At 34.3% G+C, this 20,400-nt stretch overlaps 1 protein-coding gene and 1 long non-coding RNA gene across 4 annotated transcripts; one reads left to right on the forward strand and one right to left on the reverse strand.

The window, feature by feature from the left end:
- Positions 1–187: 187 nt before the first annotated feature.
- Positions 188–16,801, forward strand: LOC143219351 (uncharacterized). Of its 3 annotated transcripts, XM_076445354.1 has the most exons (20): positions 188–389; positions 2,637–3,029; positions 4,878–5,002; positions 5,511–5,677; positions 5,766–6,653; positions 6,737–6,906; positions 6,986–7,025; positions 8,676–8,843; positions 9,159–9,294; positions 13,118–13,321; positions 13,863–13,997; positions 14,090–14,266; positions 14,351–14,502; positions 14,593–14,675; positions 14,764–15,096; positions 15,180–15,447; positions 15,513–15,595; positions 15,668–15,887; positions 15,976–16,409; positions 16,543–16,801. In XM_076445354.1, the coding sequence occupies exons 2-20, from the start codon at positions 2,788–2,790 to the stop codon at positions 16,670–16,672; spliced, it is 4,155 nt and encodes a 1,384-aa protein (XP_076301469.1). In that variant the 5' UTR covers positions 188–389; positions 2,637–2,787; the 3' UTR covers positions 16,673–16,801. The 3 variants fall into 3 exon arrangements, with proteins under 3 accessions (XP_076301469.1, XP_076301470.1, XP_076301471.1); XM_076445355.1 differs by lacking the exon at positions 8,676–8,843; XM_076445356.1 differs by lacking the exon at positions 2,637–3,029.
- On the reverse strand, positions 16,212–20,030 carry LOC143219352 (uncharacterized). Its single transcript, XR_013011296.1, has 3 exons — positions 19,688–20,030; positions 19,431–19,489; positions 16,212–19,232 (listed from the first exon to the last, which is right to left on the reverse strand). It is a non-coding gene; the product is annotated as an uncharacterized LOC143219352 (long non-coding RNA).
- Between the last annotated feature and the right edge of the window lie 370 nt (positions 20,031–20,400).

Raw genomic sequence — 20,400 nt, forward strand, 5'->3', positions numbered from 1 at the left:
AAATAAAAAAGTTATAAAAGTATATATTTATTATTTTCATTTGTATAATTTTGGCATACATAAAATGATATATGTTTAATAGTATACAGGCATAATTTATCCACTTCTTTTAAGGGTTAATAAATTTCACGCGACGACATACCGAATTTCGCGCCGTTAACGTCTTAGAAAACCGGAGCCGGAAACTGCTTCAGTGACGCAGTGGCGTAATCTTTTGCGGTCTATCGGTTGCTTTGCGATTCTTTCACGTAAACGGTAACGTAAAATGGCGAATTGGAATTGTTATTTACTTGCGCGCTGTATAACGAAATAATTTTAGTACGATCCAAGAAGTATTTGTTATTGCTGAATTTGGAACTTTATATTTACTGCACCTTGCACAAACGACTGTAAGTAACATGGTTGTCAGTTATTAAAAAATTTCTAATGTGTGCTCTAGACGTCGGTTCGTATTCGAGTCGGTAATTCCGCATGTTTTTCATTTGGAGATGACAATAAAGCCGCTTTACACTTCAGTGAAACGCGAATTTCTTTAATACTATTTCAATATGACTCTTACTGAATATTGTTGCTATTTTCAAATAAGGTTATGATAAAATTCTCAAACGATTTTACCATAATTTACGTTGCACGTTTCAACATTGATTCATAAATACATTCTACGATTTGCGGTAATTCGAAAATTTGTCATTTGTACGTCTCTAGTTTTAGCTTCCAACTTTATTTCGTAAAATACGAAGATTTAAAGATCGATTCTCTTTTCTCCCATTTTTAGGTTATGATTTTGTAAAATTTAAATATTTCCTGCTGTTATATTACTGTACCAAATTGTAGTTTGCTCTTTCAAGTGTTTCGTCGACAGTAATAATAGGAGATGTAATAAGTAAAATTGTGCATATCTTGTTTTATCGCGATTTATTCTTTAATGGAGTGCACAACACATGCTATGATGAAAATCTTAATAAATCTGTAAAAGCTTTTAGTTATATTTCATCAGCTGTGTTCTGTGATGATTCGTTTTTTTTCACGGGAACGATTCACACACATTGAATTTTTGGTACACATTTATTAATATGCAGCATATCTATGCAAAATGATGATCAATAAACTAATAATTATTTAAATACGAGTAATTTTAAGACAATTTGTTTTTGAGTACATAATAATAATGTTAGTACATTTTGAATATTGACCTTCGTTTATTTGTTGTGCTCACTTTATGAATTTTGTAACGTTAACATTATTTGCTATTGACATGTGTTACGTTATTTAACAAAATTATTTAATTGTATATGTATACATCATTTTGCATATACATGTTCGTAGTTAATTATCTGAATTAGCGAATATTTTACAGTCCAGAAAATAACACTTGAATAGTTTACAACAAGCTACATGAGTTTATAAATTCAAAATGCTTCAAAAATAACAAAAAATTTTAAAACATGTTTTGACATAAGTAACTCCATTTATTACACTATGTATAAATTTTATTTTTATGCTAGCACTGATATGCTTCCTATATTTTTTGTAGTTTATAAAAACAGTAACTAATCAACGTATCATCAATAATATTTTGTTTACAGTTATAGTTATATGAGAATGCGTATTATGTATTCAATAGTGGTACGCATCTCGTAACAAAATGTAACATTAACACGTATAGAGTTGTATGTTATTGAAATTATTTAATTTACTATGATGATTACTTTATTATGGATAACATATTATTTATTTTGTGTATTGCCCACGTTTAAATTTTATTCCGTTAACAATTTTGATGAAGTTCGTGGTCTAAGAACTCTCATGATGTTATCATTTGACAATATAAATTTTCTTATATGTGCTTAGTACGATTAATAACTATTATTGTAATTTGTCATTAGCAAATCTTTCTTAACTCACGTGAATTTGTATCTTTGAAGCACATGTTGTACAGCTTTGTTTGGGCATTTTAATTGTGCATAAAGTTACTTAATTATATTGAAAACTTAGATTTAAATAATAGTGATTTCTAAGTATAAAGCAAGTCAGGAATTTGTAGGAGACTACTTAAGAAGTTACATTTTTTACTTTATGTGTACTTATATAAAGAATAAATGTTTTCAATATATGCTTTATATGTTTGTCGAAACTATATTTTTTATTGTTTATGATATACATATTTCTTTCAATTACTTGTGGTAATATACATGAAATAATATAGAAATTTTATGCCATGAACAGAAGAATACAAATTATTTTAATACAAATCACTGTCAGCAAATGTATAAATGAGTCACTTTTTGCAAATATGTAAATATACGATTTAATTAACATAGTTCTTTAATACATCTGTATGATGAATTGGTCTTTTATTAAGTGTAATTTGTATTGATTCTATTGTATTCTATTATATGTTGAAAGCTTTGGAATTGGAATGTTATATTCTACGAAATTTTTGCAATATGATTTTACTTGAAATAAATTCACTAATTATGAAATAGTAAATCTGTTTATTAGCATCATTCTAGTTTCCATCCAAAATTTGTTTATACAGTTCTATTTCCTTTTTCTACCAAATTGTATTACCTGAAATGTAAAATAATGTACTATGGAAATAGAAATAATAAGTAACTTCAAATTATTTTTAATAGGTTTTCTTGAGCAGATACTAATTCGTCGCTCTACAGATATGATATTGATGGACTGGTGTAATCCTGTATAGTAGCGATATTAAGCAATTTAACACTAATCTACATTGACTGACAAAAGATCATATTTGCAAGCAGTTAAGTCTTGAATAATATGGCACAATATTATAATTTTGTGACCAATGCCAGTGGTACATTAACGCTCGAAGAAGTACAGAGAATTTGTTCTCTAGATGGTCAAAGTGTTCAATTAGTTGTCGAAGACGTAAATAACAGTGGCAATGGTTCTCAGCAAATTTTGACTTATACCGCTGCACCACAAAACAGCGGGCAAGCGATATTTTCGCCGCAAATTAATTTAGGGAATCAAGTCTCTGCACCGCAATTGGAACAAGGGTAATTTTCATGCGCATGTATTTCGACCTTCCAAATATTCAAGTAGTAACGTGTCATTTATTTACTTTCAATTTTGTACATACATGTATCGACATACATCTAGGAATGTAAAGATATTAAATATTTGAGGAAGACGAAGGGGATATTGGTACGTGGCACTGGTTATTAAAATTAAATATCAATTATGAAAGATGTCAATAAATCTATACTTTTTGTGTATATTTTTTATTCGTAGGAAACACATTTTTACTATGTAATTATAACAACAGTTACATGACACTTTAACAATAAGTACTTTAATTGCAATTACAATCTTGTAAACAGGCATATAAAATTTCATGTATATAGAAATATGTTTTGAATGAAATACAATTTTGACGTGTAGGTATTTCAATTGCGCAATCCTCACATGTAGTTTCAAATATTATAACACAGAATATGAAAATATAACACCTTCTTAACACATTGTATGTTGGGCCTATGTTAACACGTGATTCCACTGTTGGCCTATGCCAGGTGATTCATGTAATTATTACAAGCTATACCTTGTTACACCGAAAAACTTTAAATCATTCATCTTTTGCCTCTAACTTTTTTCCTACTTCCAACAAAAAAGAAGATATAGCTTGTTACAATCGCGTGAATCACCCCGTATATATGTATAAGTTTTGAACATTTATAAGTATCCGTTACTATTTTTCTTTTCTTCATGCATTCTTGTTTTTCTTAAAAAAAAAAACATTCATAATGATAGGAAAAGAACTGGCGTACAATGTGTTAATAAACACTTCTTAAGGTAGTCTTCTAATTATGTTTGCAAAAGTATATAATAGTACCAAAATTGCAAGTATGAATAAATCATACATTTTTATCGATGTAGGTTTTAAGGAAAATGGCTACATTATCTGTTTTTATGTTATAAAACATTTTTTTCTTGTCTGTTATCAAGGTATATATTGTACATGTGTGCCTCAAAGAAGCTTTCTATTGATACTCTTATTTTTTTCTTTTAATTGTTAGTTATAGTATTTTGGTAAAATATTGCGATGTGTACACACACAAATAAACACAAAATGTGGGCATATCATGTAAAATACATATAATGTCTGTTTCAGAAAATGAACACTATAAAATATTGGTGTAGTAATATCTCTGTTAGAAATAAATTTCATGCATAACAATTGCTCCATATGTATTATAATAATTTGTGATAGTGTAAAGTATAAAGTATTTACGAGATCAAAATATTGTCTACACTAACAATCAAACTGTTTTTAGTCGTTATAGCTTTATTAATTATTATTATTTATTGTTTTAGGCTTTCCATTTTTACATTCTAATTAAACAATGAATAACTGAACTTGGTTTTACAATTACATATGCCCTTATAAACTTGTTAACAAATTTATATAAACTTATTTAAACGTGACAGTTGTTTTGAAGTGAATATATGTATCTATGTAAAAGTTTAAACTTCGCAGTTTATGCTAAATTTATAATGAAAAATATACTCTGTTAAATTAAATTAGATACGTACCAATGCACCTTCTTTTCCTCAGTATTTTCATTTATAATTGTAATACTCTCTTGCAAATTAAATTTTATATTCATTTTTCTATTGTATATTTAATACAATTACTGCTTTATATTTCTATTACTGCTAGAAAAGAGTCTATAGAAAAAGTAACTATTATGCATTATAATATTCCATATAAGATAACAGCTATGGCTGAAAAACTAAAGTTAATTTTAGATGTTTCTATTAGAAAATATATTACCTACACTGTCTGTATTATTATCCAAATGTAAAATTATTTCACACGGTCTTTAATCCAATGTTTTTTTCAGGCAAAATGTTTTTATAATCAAAACCAATCCAAACGAGTTGAATTCTTCACCAGGCGTATTGAAGGCTACACCAGTGAACGCGAACGCTGTTAGTGGAAATATTGTAAATATTATCGATAATAAAGGTAAGATCCTGGGAATTTTGAGGTTCACATTATATTGTTTAAGTTGATTTAACCCCTGATTATTGAAATAGATTCTATTGTATCCTATTATTTTTTTTTACATAGTACAGTTAAGTGCTTTCTTTAAAATCAAGCATTTGTGTCAACTTATCTTGTATATTAAAATAAGTAGCACTATTTAATTTCACACAGTTATAATAAATGTAGTCAAATTATCATTGATTTAAAAAATTCCATAATTTCTAAACACTATCTTCGCAATTAAGAGGATTAGAAGTTAGTAGAGGTGTGTGGAAACCTGAAAATCTCGGGTTGGAACGGGTCAAGAATTTTATTCGGTATCGAGACAGGTTCTCGAATATATTGGGATTATTCTCAGGAATCGTGCCTGATATTTTCGGGTTCTCGTACACATCTAGAAGCTAGTGTTACATGTCAATCAAACAAATAATGTTGTCAGAAAGTAATTTATAACATATTATATAACACAAAGTGTTATTGTGTTCAGGTTCTAAGGCTTTGGTAGGTTGTAATAATGATGGACAACAAATACAATGGATAAAAATGCAGGAAAATAGTGTTACACTAAATGCAGTTTCCAAACAGAGTCCATTAATATCAGAAAAAGCTCAGACTGCCAATTTAAATGAAAATCAAAATAATACTTCCTCCCAAGTAAATACATAAACTCATATATTACATATCGCATACCATATCCTTCGAATGTAATTGCACATTGAACAATAATTATGTGTATTTTTAGAATCTTCTACATGGACATTGTGAACTATCACCATTGACCGTCACCAATACTGGAATTGTAAAAAGGAAACCACTTAGGTTATATCAAAACAGAAATCGCCATTCAACAAACAGTGTACAAATTGGATCCTCGTCTACACTTGATAGAGTGAATGTAACAAGTAACATTGGACCTCAACTACAAAACGCTAATGCGTCAAATATCAGAGCATCTACACCTTCATTTTGTAATAAATCAGTTAGTGCTGTTGGGCAAAATGTGACCCCACTTTCAACACCAATACGTAATTCCTTGAGTACAGTGCATACAAGACCTCAAACTCTTGCATTAATGCAAAAACATACGTCGAAATCTCCACAATCTAAAATGGAGCAAACAAGATTAAAGCAAATGCAAAATGATCAAAGGCTACAAGGGAGTAATATGCAACGACTATCAAACGCTACGTCGCAATTAGGTACATTAAATACACAACGGCAACAAACAACCGCGAGTACAGCACATCAAAGACAACAATCTCCAGCGCAATCACCACAACTACAAAAACAACCGACATTAACACAAAAATTGCAATATGAACGTGATTCTCCTGCGTCACCTCCATCACAAAACGCACAAACCATGGATGTTGACTCTTCAGACATCTCGGCAGTTTTAGAACAAACGAATCAGCAAAATATTTCGTCACAAACTGATTCGGAAAACAGTTCATCTGAAAGTATCGCTTATCTTCAACAAGTTATCGATAATCCAACGAATACTATAGTTCAGCGTCAAATAACGGGCAATATTGCAAAAATGTTAGTCACATTTGCTAATGGTTTACAGAGATTAATTGAGTTTGACATACCAAATGAGGATTGTACGGTTCAAGACTTATTGGAGCAGGTATTTATCATTATTTGACGTAGCATTACTTGGAAGTTTAAAGAAGTATTGAAATTCATAACTATATGCTTATAAATTTTTAGGCAAACATTATATTTTGTCCATCGACAACTGTTTCTTTAGTTAATGATCCCACCTTGGGTATAAACTATATCGTGGATGCTAAAGCTTCTGCAGTTACATCACCACATGACACACCTGAACATGATAGTTCACAAGATAACCCAGGCGTCAATTTAGATAATTCACATAGGTAAGTTCGGTATTAAATTTTAAGTATCGAAAATTCATGCAGGAGCATTAATAATACGATAAATTATTTAATGTTTTAGTTCGCCGGACGAAAATAGCAATCCTATTCAACAAAAAGAGGTAAGTAAAATACGTTATTATTTTTTTTCAGATTATATTATTTCATAGAGAATATCGTGTAATTTTATACGTTATATTTTATAAATGATTTATGAAAGCATGTAGGCATAATTACAAGTGTAAATTTGCCATACACAAATATTAAAAGTTGTTCATATGAATATGTACATGAATTTTTGATACAGAAAATCTTTGTATTCAAATGTATCAAATAATAAAAAAAATCATTCTGATCTACGTTTTTATGAATAAATAATTGTAATTCGTAAATAGTATACAGGGTGTCCCACGCAACTGGAACAGGCTGTACCTCGTAAACGGTTGGGAATAGAAGAAGTTATAAGTAAAAATTGAATGGTATCAGACAGTGCATAATATGCATCTAATTTTATGCACTCTTGTGCATCGGTGCATCAGAAAACTGCAACTGCACTTTTTTTTTTTAATGGAAGCCCATGTGTTTGACTGCACCAATCGATGCAGTTTCTTGTGTGCTTTACATAAAAGTACTAACGTATTTATGTCCTAAACTTATTCGTCAGGAAGTTATGGAAACTAAAAGTTCTCTGAATTATTTCGGTCTCTCGGCAAGTGTTACAGAGTACCTACGTTATGTTCCATTATAATTCAGAGAACTTTTAGTTTCGATAACTTCCTAACGAATAAGTTTAGGGCATAAGTATGTTAGTACTTTTACATAGAGCACAATACATTGCATTGATTGATGCAGTCAAACACATAGGCTTCCATTTTAAAAAAAAGTGCAGTCGTATATTTCTAATGCACCGATGCACAGTCTGACACCATTCAACTTTTAGTTATATCATCTTCTATTCCCAACCGTTTAGGAGGTACAGCCTGTTCCAGTTACGTGGGATACCCTGCATATGTGCCACTTAGTCATATTTGGAAATACTAAAAAAATCATATCATCAAACAAATAATATTTCATAACTAAAAGAAAATCATTTATCACAAATATTGAGTATCGCATATAAAAATGTTCATTATTTCTTATGTTATTATTGCTGTGCACATTAATATAGACGATATTAATTCATGGAGTAAATATAATAAACATTTGATTTCATTTGGCATATTGTTTCTACATATAATAAATAAGCTAGATAATGTTATGTTAACACATAATAAATATATGTTAGGTCTTAAAACCATTGAGATGACATTACAATCAAATTAATATTAATTTGCAAGATGTTTACCTACATGCGATTGTTCTTTTAGAGGATGATTCTACAAACCAAAAAAATAAATCAATAAAAATCAAGAATGATGAAGTTATGCTAAAGGCTCCGTTTTCAAACCAATAACGATTGAAAATCTCTTTAATAGAAACGGAAATCTGTTTTAATTGTTAATAATTTGAAATCAAAGTCTCAAACGTAATATAGTTATTCTTGATTATTCTTTATTTTATTTTGACATGTAAAAGCACCCTCTAAAAGAAGGCTATACATAGTCCAGTGCAGAGCATACCTTACGATAGAATCGTAGAGAATATTTATAAATAATTTCCGTTTATTTTTATAATTCCCATATTCTTCTATATAAGAGTGTTTTAAAATGAAAAATTTTAGTATGCTAACACATTCGTAAACAGTACCTACAATAAGTTTTGTATGGAACTAGGCACCTATACACGTTGAGGGAATGCTTGCTGTCTGTTCACACTGTGGCTTCACTTCACTCGACTTCAATCGATGTTTACGGTGTAAAAGAAAATTACCCAAGGATGTGAAGTCCATGCCCGTAACAATGGGTATGCATGAAAAGAAGGAGACCATGCTGTCTGTCGATGTAAGAATTGAATAATGATAGAACACTGCTGTAGCGTATTCATACTTGCTGATCCAGATAATTGGTGATATACAAAATATATGGTGGTATACAGATATTAATATTCACAAAGATCAAAATTTGTATGTATAGAAATATCTGTCGAAATTTGTTATAGTATTGATGTAACAATATGTCAGGTTAAATTAGAAGTAGATTTTGATAAACATCCAGATCAATTTTATTTTAATTTTCTCTCTATTTGTCATGTGAATCAATTTTTATATGTACACACACACACACCTGTGATCGTACCTTAATGTACTGTATTTTCAGACATTTTACAAGAAGAACAATGAAAGAAATTCATCAGCAAAACTGGAGAGATTAGAACGAGATGGACCTGTTTATAAACGCGGAAGGGGGAAAGGGAGAGGTGGTTTAAGACCAAGGCCTATTCATAAAGAGCCAGGTATGAAAACAATAATTTATTTTCTTCTGGCCTTTAACGTAACTAGTATAATTCAAATATAGAAAATTGTTCTCTCTGTCGGTGGATATAATTAAATTTGGAAAAATTGGATACTTGTTACACATGCATAAGTACCCAGTCAGCCAGGCCTGCCTCGATCAGAAATCGAGCTCAGCCTGGCGAGCAGGTACCCCGATAACCACAAATTTCATTTCTGACGTTCGTCTGTACGCGCAGTTGTAACTTGTTCTGCCGTGTGTTGGAGCAGGGCTTTCGGCATGGGCAGAACGAAGCCAGAATGCTGGCGGCTGGACCCTGAATCTGCCTTTGTTTAAGAAGGCAGCACGATCGCACTGATGTGGCTAGTGCCGAATGCCGCTATACAGGGCAGCATCGTCGCACTGAATGTCATTTTACAGGGCAGCACTGTCAGTGAGGGCAGTGATGCCGAAATCGTGGTACTGTGGTACTAAGCCGTGGTACGAGACCCCCCCACTATGACCTACCGTTGCCCCTACTGGCCTTCTCCAACTCGCTCGCGCGCTACACTCACCAACGTACCTCCTATGAATAGGAGAGTCATAGTGGGGGGGTCTCGTACCACGGCTTAGTACCACAGTACCACGATTTCGGCATCACTGAGTGAGGGTAGGTCGCACTAATGTGACAGATGTCGGCGAAGTAAACTTTTATTGTACGAAATATACAGCACTCGTCCTTTTTACTGATAATTCGAAATATCGATTTTTGAAAGCAAAATTTTATTTTGTGCATATGCAAGGACAGAAAACGAGGGAAACAACATCCGGTACATCAGTGCGATCGTGTTGTCCTCTTAAACAAAAGCAGGTTCGGGATCCAGCCGCCAGCATTCTGGCTTCATTCTGCCCATGCCCAAAGTCCTGCTCCAACGGACGGCAGAACAACCCAGACAGCCAAAATCCTTGATTCTGTCCAGGCCACAAATGCGCGTGAGGGCTCGTAGTCTTCCCTGGACACGATCTTGGCACATGATGTAGTTGCCACAATCCGGGCCGATCGTGTCTGGTTTAACGATCGGGCCGTTGTAAGAGGCAGCACAGCCGCACTAACTCTTCCTTTTTACTTATTTTGTACACATTCAAGGCGGGAAAATTAAATGATAGATTTTATTTATTGTAGTATTTGTAGTAGTTTTCCTAGACTGCGGATCTTTATGCAAAATAAAAATTGTCTGCATCGATTGCAAGAGATAGAAACTAAATTGAATGTTACTTTTTTATGCAAAAAGGAAGAGTTAGTGCGGCTGTGCTGCCCTCTTACAACGGCCCGATCGTTAAACCAGACACGATCGGCCCGGATTGTGGCAACGACATCATGTGCCAAGATCGTGTCCAGGGAACACTATGAGCCCTCACGCGCATTTGTGGCGTGGCCACAATCTAGTCATCGTGTGGCTTGGACAGCTGCGAGTGGCGTTCGACCACTGTACGTGACCGTTTGGTGGCGTCGACACGCTGGGCTCGAGATATGGCTCCGCCCCGCTTGGTTGTCTGGGAAGTTACAACTGCGCGTACAGGCGAACGTCCAAAATTGAGCCAATCCTGCCTTGAGCAGCTCGGAGCGTAGCTTCGATAGTATTCTGCCCGTTCTCCGCCCTAGGCAGGCTCTGCTCATGGCAGACAGTGCTTCGATTGTGCCCAAACTTTTTCGTACGATGGATGGCCGCTAGAGTATCTACTATTGGGTAGCAGAGCGGCCAGAGCCCTGAGGCAGTTATATTGGCAGGAATGTACCGAAATAATCTTACCGCACAAAAAGACTCCAGGACGTGTCCTACGAGTTACAAAATATACACAAATACACTTGGTATACATTCATTTTTTAGCATCAAATCATATAAATTTTTTAAAGTTCTGTGGGGTGCTCAAGGAACCCCATTTCATCGAGAGGCGTACGTTACTGAGGCTGAAATCGCCGCGCATGCGTGAGAAAGTTTGGGCACAATCGAAGCATTGATGGCAGACCTGGTTGTCTGGATACCGGGCATTATACTGACCGAACGTCACTCGAAGCACCAGATGCTCGATTTTGGACGGGTAGCTGTGTGCGCGTATGCCTGGCAGAAAGACCGGGCATCTGTCCGGCCCGGCCTAGCCCCGCCAGAAACTGCTCGGGTACAATCCTGGATTCTGCTCGGCAGCTTCTGCCGGGCTGATGCCCCGTCTTTCTGCCGGCTGAATGCGCTACTTAGGGTACGCGCACAGTGGACCCGTTTCGGCCGACGTCCGACGTTGTGTCTCTTTCTCGCACGCTTGAAAAAAGAGACAGATGCGTCGAACATCGGCCAAATCGGACGAAAACGGGTCCACTGTGCGCGTACCCTTATGCGCGCACAGCTGCTCGTCCAAAATCGAGCACATTTGCTTACTGGGTATTTATCAATAAGACAATTTTCAAAGACGAAACACAGATCTATGAAGTATGAAACTAGCTTTTAAGTTGAGACGTCAATATGATCCGCGACAAACCGATAGGACACCCCTGGATTTCTCGATACCAATGATGTGTACAATGATCTTTTATATACATAGATCTCTATTGTTTACATGAAAAACCGGTGCGTCAGTACGATAGGATATGCTGTAATATTTAACTTGGTGTTTGAAAGACAGTGAATAGACAAGATTCTATTAACTTAAAAAATCTTTCTTAAAATAATCGTTATATTTTTATATTCTTTATAAGTTACGAAAATGGGACGCGGTAAACGATTAAATCCAACTAAAATAAAAATGATATTAAATTTAAAAGAAGGGACAAGCGTTAACAAAATATTTAATGAATTACGGGAATTACGGGAAGGAGAAAGAAAAGGATCGATCCCCTTTTCATAAATTTTATTTTACTAATTACTAGGAAACATAAAATAGGTCTTTGTACACGATAAATGTCGTTCATAGAATATAGAATACCATAAAGTGTCAAAATTCTTACTCATTATTACTAGACTGTGGATCTTCATGCAAAATAAAAATTGTCTGCATTGATCGCAAGAAATAGAAACTAAATTGAATGTTATAAACAATTTTTTAAATTTTCCAACAATTTTGAATTTTATCTACTCAATTTTACTATAAATGCATAAAGATCCGCAGTCTAATTATTACTATTGTTACTGTGCACTATGCGTACAGCACGTCCACTTCCATAATGAAAACAGCTGCATTAAATGAAGTCTAAATGAAGAATATAAGTAAATACTTACGAAATAGTATATGAAATAATTCAGAATAGTTTTGCATATAATATCACGTAACGATTACGAAAATAACTTTTACGTTGTCGTGCAATCATTACATTCATGGAATGCCAAGTGAACATGTATGTACTAAATATATTTAGTCATATAATTAATGTAGAAGTGGAATACTTTGTAAACGCAGTTGCAAACATTAAAAAGAGAATACATCGCAACATGAATAATATCGCATTGCAAAGTAACTCGTTTAAAACGTCGTATGAATGACATTGCGTCACGGGATGCAATCGTGAGGGGTTAAGGTACGTGCATGCGTGCATCGCGGTATTTGCATTAACCTTCAAAACTTCAAACAGCCTACCGAGTGCTAAATACAAGATGTCTAAATAACGTTTAACTACGGCATAAACATACCAAAACTGATTTAGTATTCATAGTCTGAAAGTAACAGAGATTTACTAATAAATAAACTTTATTGTTTTGTAGCTGTACTACTTGTTATCATTCTTAATTCAAGTGTTTGAACGTACTACAGATACTGTTGTAATCTTCGATTCCTCACACGTGATATTTATTGTGTAGAATGTTTAACAATTTCATCGGATGAAGAGGAGGAAGGCAAAGCTAAAGCATCGGAGGGCTGTAATAACAGTACATTATCACATCTTACACATAATACTTTTGATGAAGAAACTGACACCATTCTTGAAAAGGAACCAGTAATTACAAACAATTCTATTTCTAGCATAAGTACAGATTATGATATGGAAAGTGAAGATATGAAAGGTAATCTTTAATAAATGATATTGTAATTATGTTGAACAATGTGCAGATACATGAACATAAATAGTGTCTCTGTGCTTAAGCGTGATCAAAGAGAAAGTTTTTTAATATTCTTAACTTAAGAGATACGGCAGTCAAGTTTCATTTTCTTAACCTTCCGTCGGGTGCAATATCTGGACCACAGAGTTCGGACGCAATGTGCTTGACGGGATAAACACCTAATTAAGTTCATTTATACAATTGCCGTTAGGGAAATAGTGCACTTGGTGCCGTCTACACTCGTAGCGCCACCCTTTTGGCCCTCCCCAAGGGTGGGGGTGACTGAGTCACTTGTGTTTTCGAGATACTAAATGATCGCACTGTGTCTGTCAGATCGGTTGCTCCCGACGCAAGGTTAAATGGATCAATGCATTTTTTATTATCGTTTTGTCACACTATGCAAGATCAATATTTTATGCTATCAAATGCAGATACTATAATATAGTAAATAATACAATCTTTTTGTATTAGACATAAGAATAACATAAAGTTTGATGCTTTTCAGATAATTCAGTTTCATCTCCTCATACCTCTTTGTTGTGTCGAACAGTAAGGATAGGATCTTATAAATATGTTCCTCGGGAAAGAGTATTAATCTCTCGAAATGGAGTCAGATTTGGTGTACCTTTATTGGAAGATGGTAAACTTAATTTTATTAGTAACTGTGTCAACAAAAATTGGTTCATAGTATCTTATTAAATTAAATGTTTGCATATGTGTATTTTGTTTTAGATAAAAGCTTTGTGACATTAGAAGTTAAGTTGCAAGATCTTGTAAAGGTACTAATTCATTTTGGGAAAGCAATGCCAGTGCTTTTCTTTTATACGTCTACGAACAGTGGTGCTATGATTCGTGAATTGTTAGGAATGCAAGACCCCAAAGGACCATACTACGATCCTGCAGGAAAAGGTACTCTAACTTTAGAACGGAATGTAAACTATATCTTAGTAAAGAAGCGAATGTGAACAAATTTAATGTGCTTTTTTCATATAGATCATACGCATAAACGAATAACTTTACTGCCTGAGAAATTATCCGAGGAATCGAAAGTTGTGCTTAAAAGCTTATTCTCGCAGAGACAATTGCTAGAAGAGTTGACTTCGAAAGAAGCAAATGATATCCTTGTTCGAGCATCACCAAAAGATGTATGTAACATGAAACTCGAAACACAGATCATTCTCATGAGTGTTTCATTGTGAAATCAAAATTGTCATTTATAATTTGCATCTTTTTAGACTTCACAAATTCAAAGCTTGTCGAGGAGAGACAGTCAAGCATCTTCATTAAACAATTCTACTATTAGTAGCGGTATACAAACGTGAGAAATAGATTTAGTTACTTTTATTATGGTTTATTATTCGCTGTATGTTCACATAAGATTCAATGTAATAAATTCCTTTTTACAGATTAACTGTATATCCTCCACCACCTGCAAAGGGTGGCATAGCCATTAACACTGAAGATTACTTGTGTCTTGGTGAAGATCAGTTTTTAAATGACGTAATTATAGACTTCTATTTGAAATACTTAACATTAGAAGTTCTGTCGAGGAGTGATCAGCAAAGAACACATGTATTTAGTTCATACTTTTATAAACGGTTGACAAGTCCACACACCCAAGCTGTTGAAAGTAATGTTCCTCTTTCACCTCCTGCAAAGAGACATGCAAGGGTGCAAAAGTGGTCAAAAAACGTGAACATATTTGAGAAAGACTTTGTTATAATTCCTATAAATGAGCAGTAAGTGTTCACAAAATGTCAAGCAAAGGATTTGTTATTCATCTGTTTCTCCGATTGTTTATTATATAAACCATATATTGCAGTGCCCACTGGTTCTTGGCTATTATTTGTTTTCCTGGATTGGTGGGCGAAGTCTCCACAAAGCGTACCCATTCCGAGGAAAACAATATCCGTAAGACTGTACAGAAAAGTAAAAAATTGAAAGAAGTAAAGCTTCAAGCTGTTACGATTGGGAGCACAACTCTGTCACCTGTCACGACGACTATAACAATAGACCAACCTGATGATAGTTCCGAGAGAGATGAAGCGGAAGGTGATGACGAAGAAATGGAGATGGACAGTGAAGAGGATGTAAGTTTATTAAATCTATTTATTTAAATTTTTCAAATGTATTATATTACCAATTTTTAAATTAGGATGAATCTGAAAGTGTAGAGGATAAAAGTCATTCGATAAAAATTGAACAGAATGTGCCACAAGACAAAAGTGTAGTTAAAGTGTAAGTATTTTGTCTATATTACCGAATGGTTTAGCAGAGCTTTCAGCGTAATTCTACTTTTGTTGTTAATAGGCCGTGCATATTAATATTTGATTCTCTTGCTGGAGCAAGTAGAGCACGAGTGGTAGCTACGTTAAGGGATTACTTGAGCTGCGAATATGTTGCAAAAATGGGAAGGGAAAAAGTATTTTCAAAGGATACTATTAGAGGAGCGTCGTTGAAAGTTCCTCAGCAATCAAATTTCACTGATTGCGGCTTATATGTATTACAATATGTGGAGAGCTTCTTTAAGGTAAGTTTATGGCGAAACGATTTCCCTTTATTATTGTTGTCAAGGAATAGAATTAAACGCTGATCGCACAATAATAATACCTTTTCAGAGTCCCATTAAAGATTATACATTACCAATTAAGACGTTGAAAAATTGGTTTGAAGAAATAGTTGTGACAAGGAAACGAGAAGAACTCTCGAAGTTATTAATTACATTAATGAATTCAACCAAAGGAGATAAAACTATTACTATACCTGTTGTAAACTTTCCTACACAAGATGGTAAATTAAAAACTAAGGCTGAAAACCACGTTGATATAAAGTCGATAAAGTCGGATTTAGAAGATAAAAAAAAGTCTACGTTAGATGGCGAGAATCGTCTTAGTAACAGTATGCCAAATCAAACAGAAAATATCGAACCAACTAACGAAGTAATCAGTAGGACTACTTATCAGATCATTCCTTATTCTCCATGTACAAGTTCCAGTTCGACTGAAAGTAATTCAACGGATATGTTGACAGAATGCAAAACTACTCATCCGAGGTAAACATTAGACTTTACGAATTAAGTAATACAAGTTAAATTAAAAGATTTTATCAGGCACTCTGAATAACAGTGTGGTTAAAATTTCTTAAACGTATATTTCGATAAAATATTCATCAATCTTTCTTTTTAGATCGTCAAGTGAAACGATGTCATATTTAAAATCGAAGCGAATTCCCAGGTTAATGTTAAAATCAGAGAATCAGGACGATCTCCAAGCAGCCAAAAAGCACAAAGGAGAGTCTTTTGATTCTTGTAAATAAAATTTACTTTCTTTTTTATAATGATAAAAATTGAAGTTAACCCACATTCATAAACAAACATGGAATCATTTACTTATGTAATAAATGTAGTTAATACTTCGTAAAATGAATAAAAACATTCAATCATAACTGTGTACATTTGTCATTTGTATTATTTTCCTTTAAAACCGTTGCGTTAAATAATTTGATCGCGACCTAAGCATTTATTTAAGTTGATATCAAAATGATAGTCGAACGAACGTACTGGACATTTCTAAAATATTCTTCGGAATTGTTAAAAGTAATACATTGTAATTGAGAAAGGCCACGAGCAAATGTGTAAAATAAATTTTTATATAATTCACACGTAATGGGGCCCCGTAATACGCTACTGTTGGTTAACCCGTTATTGTGCCTCACTCATGAACCCACTTTACCTCATTACATTGTAAGTCAACTAACTCTGTCAAGGACATTACTGCAGACGTATCGGATTCACTATGTTCAGTGCTATAAGTGGTCTCACAATCAGAGCAGATTGTAACACATTAAATCCTGGAGAAACCTTATCTGTTTACTGACCAAGGTCAAATTAGTTTTAATTGATTATAATACCAACAGTATAACGAGCAGAACCGTAAAGTGAATTTGTACTATTATAGAAATAAGTGAAAATGTCAATTTTGAATTTCGGAGTTAATAAAATTGTGTTTATTAGAAAGATGAAAAACGATGCGGATTTTACGTATAGAAATTGATTTAAAAAAACAATAAATATATAATTTTACAAATGGTAATTGCCTTTTTGAAATTTTCGTTCTCGTTTCGTTGTTGCAATATATTATGCGATACAAATAAAAACAAATTTTTCCAATGTATTTCCGTGGTTATGATAAATACATGAACATGTACGAACATTTACCAAAGAAGTTAATATCGTTAGTATATTATAATATAATTTAATATAATGATTGCATGCGAAAAACTATTTAGTGAATTTTTACACACAGCGGTGATGTCCAACCGGGTAATTCGGGAGTACAGTTATTTAAAGCATAGCGACATATCCGTGCGGATATATTCAATTACACTGGCCAGTTTTAAATAACTCTTGTCGCGCGTAAAGAGAAAGAAAGGACAGAGAAATAGTTCGAATACTGTGTCACCGTGTAATATTATTCGATCGGGAAAAGATGCTAGGAGCAAGTGAAGTTCGATGATAAACACGTAAGTTGACAATGGCACAAACGTCCCACATCTGAAACCATAGTTTGTTGAATGATCGGGTACTGTGTTGCATAATGCCCTGCTTTTAGCTTCCCGTTAGTTGCATTTCATACAGCATTATGACGTTGATACACTATGGACGATCACTTTTAAATTGAACGACAACTATGGTCGACAATAGTTTAATGTATTTTTGTTATTTCGTCTTTTAGTTAAAAATGTCACGTACCGTTACATTCCTTCTTCTACCTGCCATACCATCGCTAGAGAAATTCAGAAATAAAATTAGAGCAACGTATATATGTTATCGAAATTAATATAATACAACAGGATAAGTTGATTCAAGTATTTTTATCATACTATTAATCACTAATCCCTAGTAGCATTTACGGTTGGCGTTTCGTTGGGCCTACGTTGGGGGTTTGCGTTGGGCAACCGTTAGAAATGTCGCTCTTTTTTGCAGTTGGGCCAACAGTCAGGGCCAACGTTGGGCCAACGTTCAGCCAACGTTGCGCCAGCGTCGGGCCAACGGTAATACCCAACGTAGGGCCAACGATCACGTCCAATGTCGGGCCAACGGTAATACCCAACGTAGGGCCAACGATCACGTCCAATGTCGGGCCAACGGTAATACCCAACGTAGGGCCAACGATCACGTCCAATGTCGGGCCAACGGTAATACCCAACGTAGGGCCAACGATCACGTCCAATGTCGGGCCAACGGTAATACCCAACGTAGGGCCAACGATCACGTCCAATGTCGGGCCAACGGTAATACCCAACGTAGGGCCAACGGTAATACCCAACGTAGGGCCTACATTACTATAATACGAAAAGCCAACAAAAGGATTCTTTCTGTAGGGTCAATTAATTATATACATATATATATGTGTATTATAAAAATATTTTATTTTTATATCTCACAATCAGTCATTTTGTGAGGTAACAATTTTTGCCTCACATATTATATTAATATATAAGTACTAACTTATTATGCACGCTAGCATATAACGGATTTCTTACATATATATGTACGAAATGTATACATATATTACATATTATAAAAGTAAGATTCCTTACATTACATATTATATTACGTACATAACACACATTGCACATTAGTAATATGACATTACATTCATATTACATACATAACACGTTGCACATTAGTAATATGATATTACATTCATATTACACCTCTTCAATAGTTCTGATAATTACAACAGTTCCGCTTAAGATGGTGAAACAAGAATCGGATAACGACGTACTTAAAATACAACTGTTTTTCGCAGTTATAGATATTGGCGTAGCTGCATGGCTGATGATCAATCGAACACTTGTGCCTCAGTAAAATCTGAAAAATGACATAGAAATTAATCTTACAACAAGAAAAGCAAAAGGAAACAAAATTGTTAATTGCAATTGAATGCATGCATAAATTACACACATTCTTTAGAAAGTATCTACAATACGTGGTAACACGTATAATTAAGTATAGGTATAAATAATTGTTAAACTAAACCACTCATTACTAATTTAACAATATACTTACAAATATTTGGCGTAGCTGCATGGCTGATGATCCATCGAACACTTGTGCCTCAGTAAAATCTGAAAAATGACATAGAAATTAATCTTACAACAAGAAAAGCAAAAGGAAACAAAATTGTTAATTGCAATTGAATGCATGCATAAATTACACACATTCTTTAGAAAGTATCTACAATACGTGGTAACACGTATAATTAAGTATAGGTATAAATAATTGTTAAACTAAACCACTCATTACTAATTTAACAATATACTTACAAATATTTGGCGTAGCTGCATCCATATGGCTGCTGTTCTACCGAACGATGATGCTGAATTGAATTAAATTAATGGTGTTGAATTAAATTCCACCACTTTGTACATTATCAAAATTTTTTGTTAATGAAATGAAGTAGAACACGCGACACAAAGAACGACCACTTCGACAGTTCGACACAGCACAGAAGAATGAAATAGTGAAAATCGACAAATACCAAATGACGATCGACGCTACATATATCTTGAACGACGGGTAATCGTCGTTGGTCCTATGTTGGCAGTGATGCCGAAATCGTGGTACTGTGGTACTAAGCCGTGGTACGAGACCCCCCCACTATGACCTACCGTTGCCCCTACTGGCCTTCTCCAACTCGCTCGCGCGCTACACTCACCAACGTACCTCTCATATCCTAGGAGAGGTACGTTGGTGAGTGTAGCGCGCGAGCGAGTTGGAGAAGGCCAGTAGGGGCAACGGTAGGTCATAGTGGGGGGGTCTCGTACCACGGCTTAGTACCACAGTACCACGATTTCGGCATCACTGTATGTTGGGTATTCGTCGTTGACCCAACGTTGGGTATTCGTCGGCAAACTGACGTAATTTTTCTTCGTTGGCCTTATGTTGGGTATTCGTCGTTGGCCCTATGTTGGTTATTCGTCGTTGGCCCAACGTTGGGTATTCGTCGGCAAACTGACGTAATTTTTCTTCGTTGGTC

Source organism: Lasioglossum baleicum, unplaced genomic scaffold (assembly GCF_051020765.1).
Source record: "Lasioglossum baleicum unplaced genomic scaffold, iyLasBale1 scaffold0025, whole genome shotgun sequence".
Lineage (NCBI taxonomy): Eukaryota > Metazoa > Arthropoda > Insecta > Hymenoptera > Halictidae > Lasioglossum > Lasioglossum baleicum.

Coding starts and splice junctions, on each gene's coding strand:
- LOC143219351 (XM_076445354.1), top strand. CDS start 2,788: ATGGCACAATATTATAATTTTGTGACCAATGCCAGTGGTACATTAACG. Junction 9,295..13,117: donor GCCTATTCATAAAGAGCCAG/GTATGAAAACAA, acceptor TTTATTGTGTAG/AATGTTTAACAATTTCATCG. Junction 14,267..14,350: donor CTACGATCCTGCAGGAAAAG/GTACTCTAACTT, acceptor TTTTTCATATAG/ATCATACGCATAAACGAATA.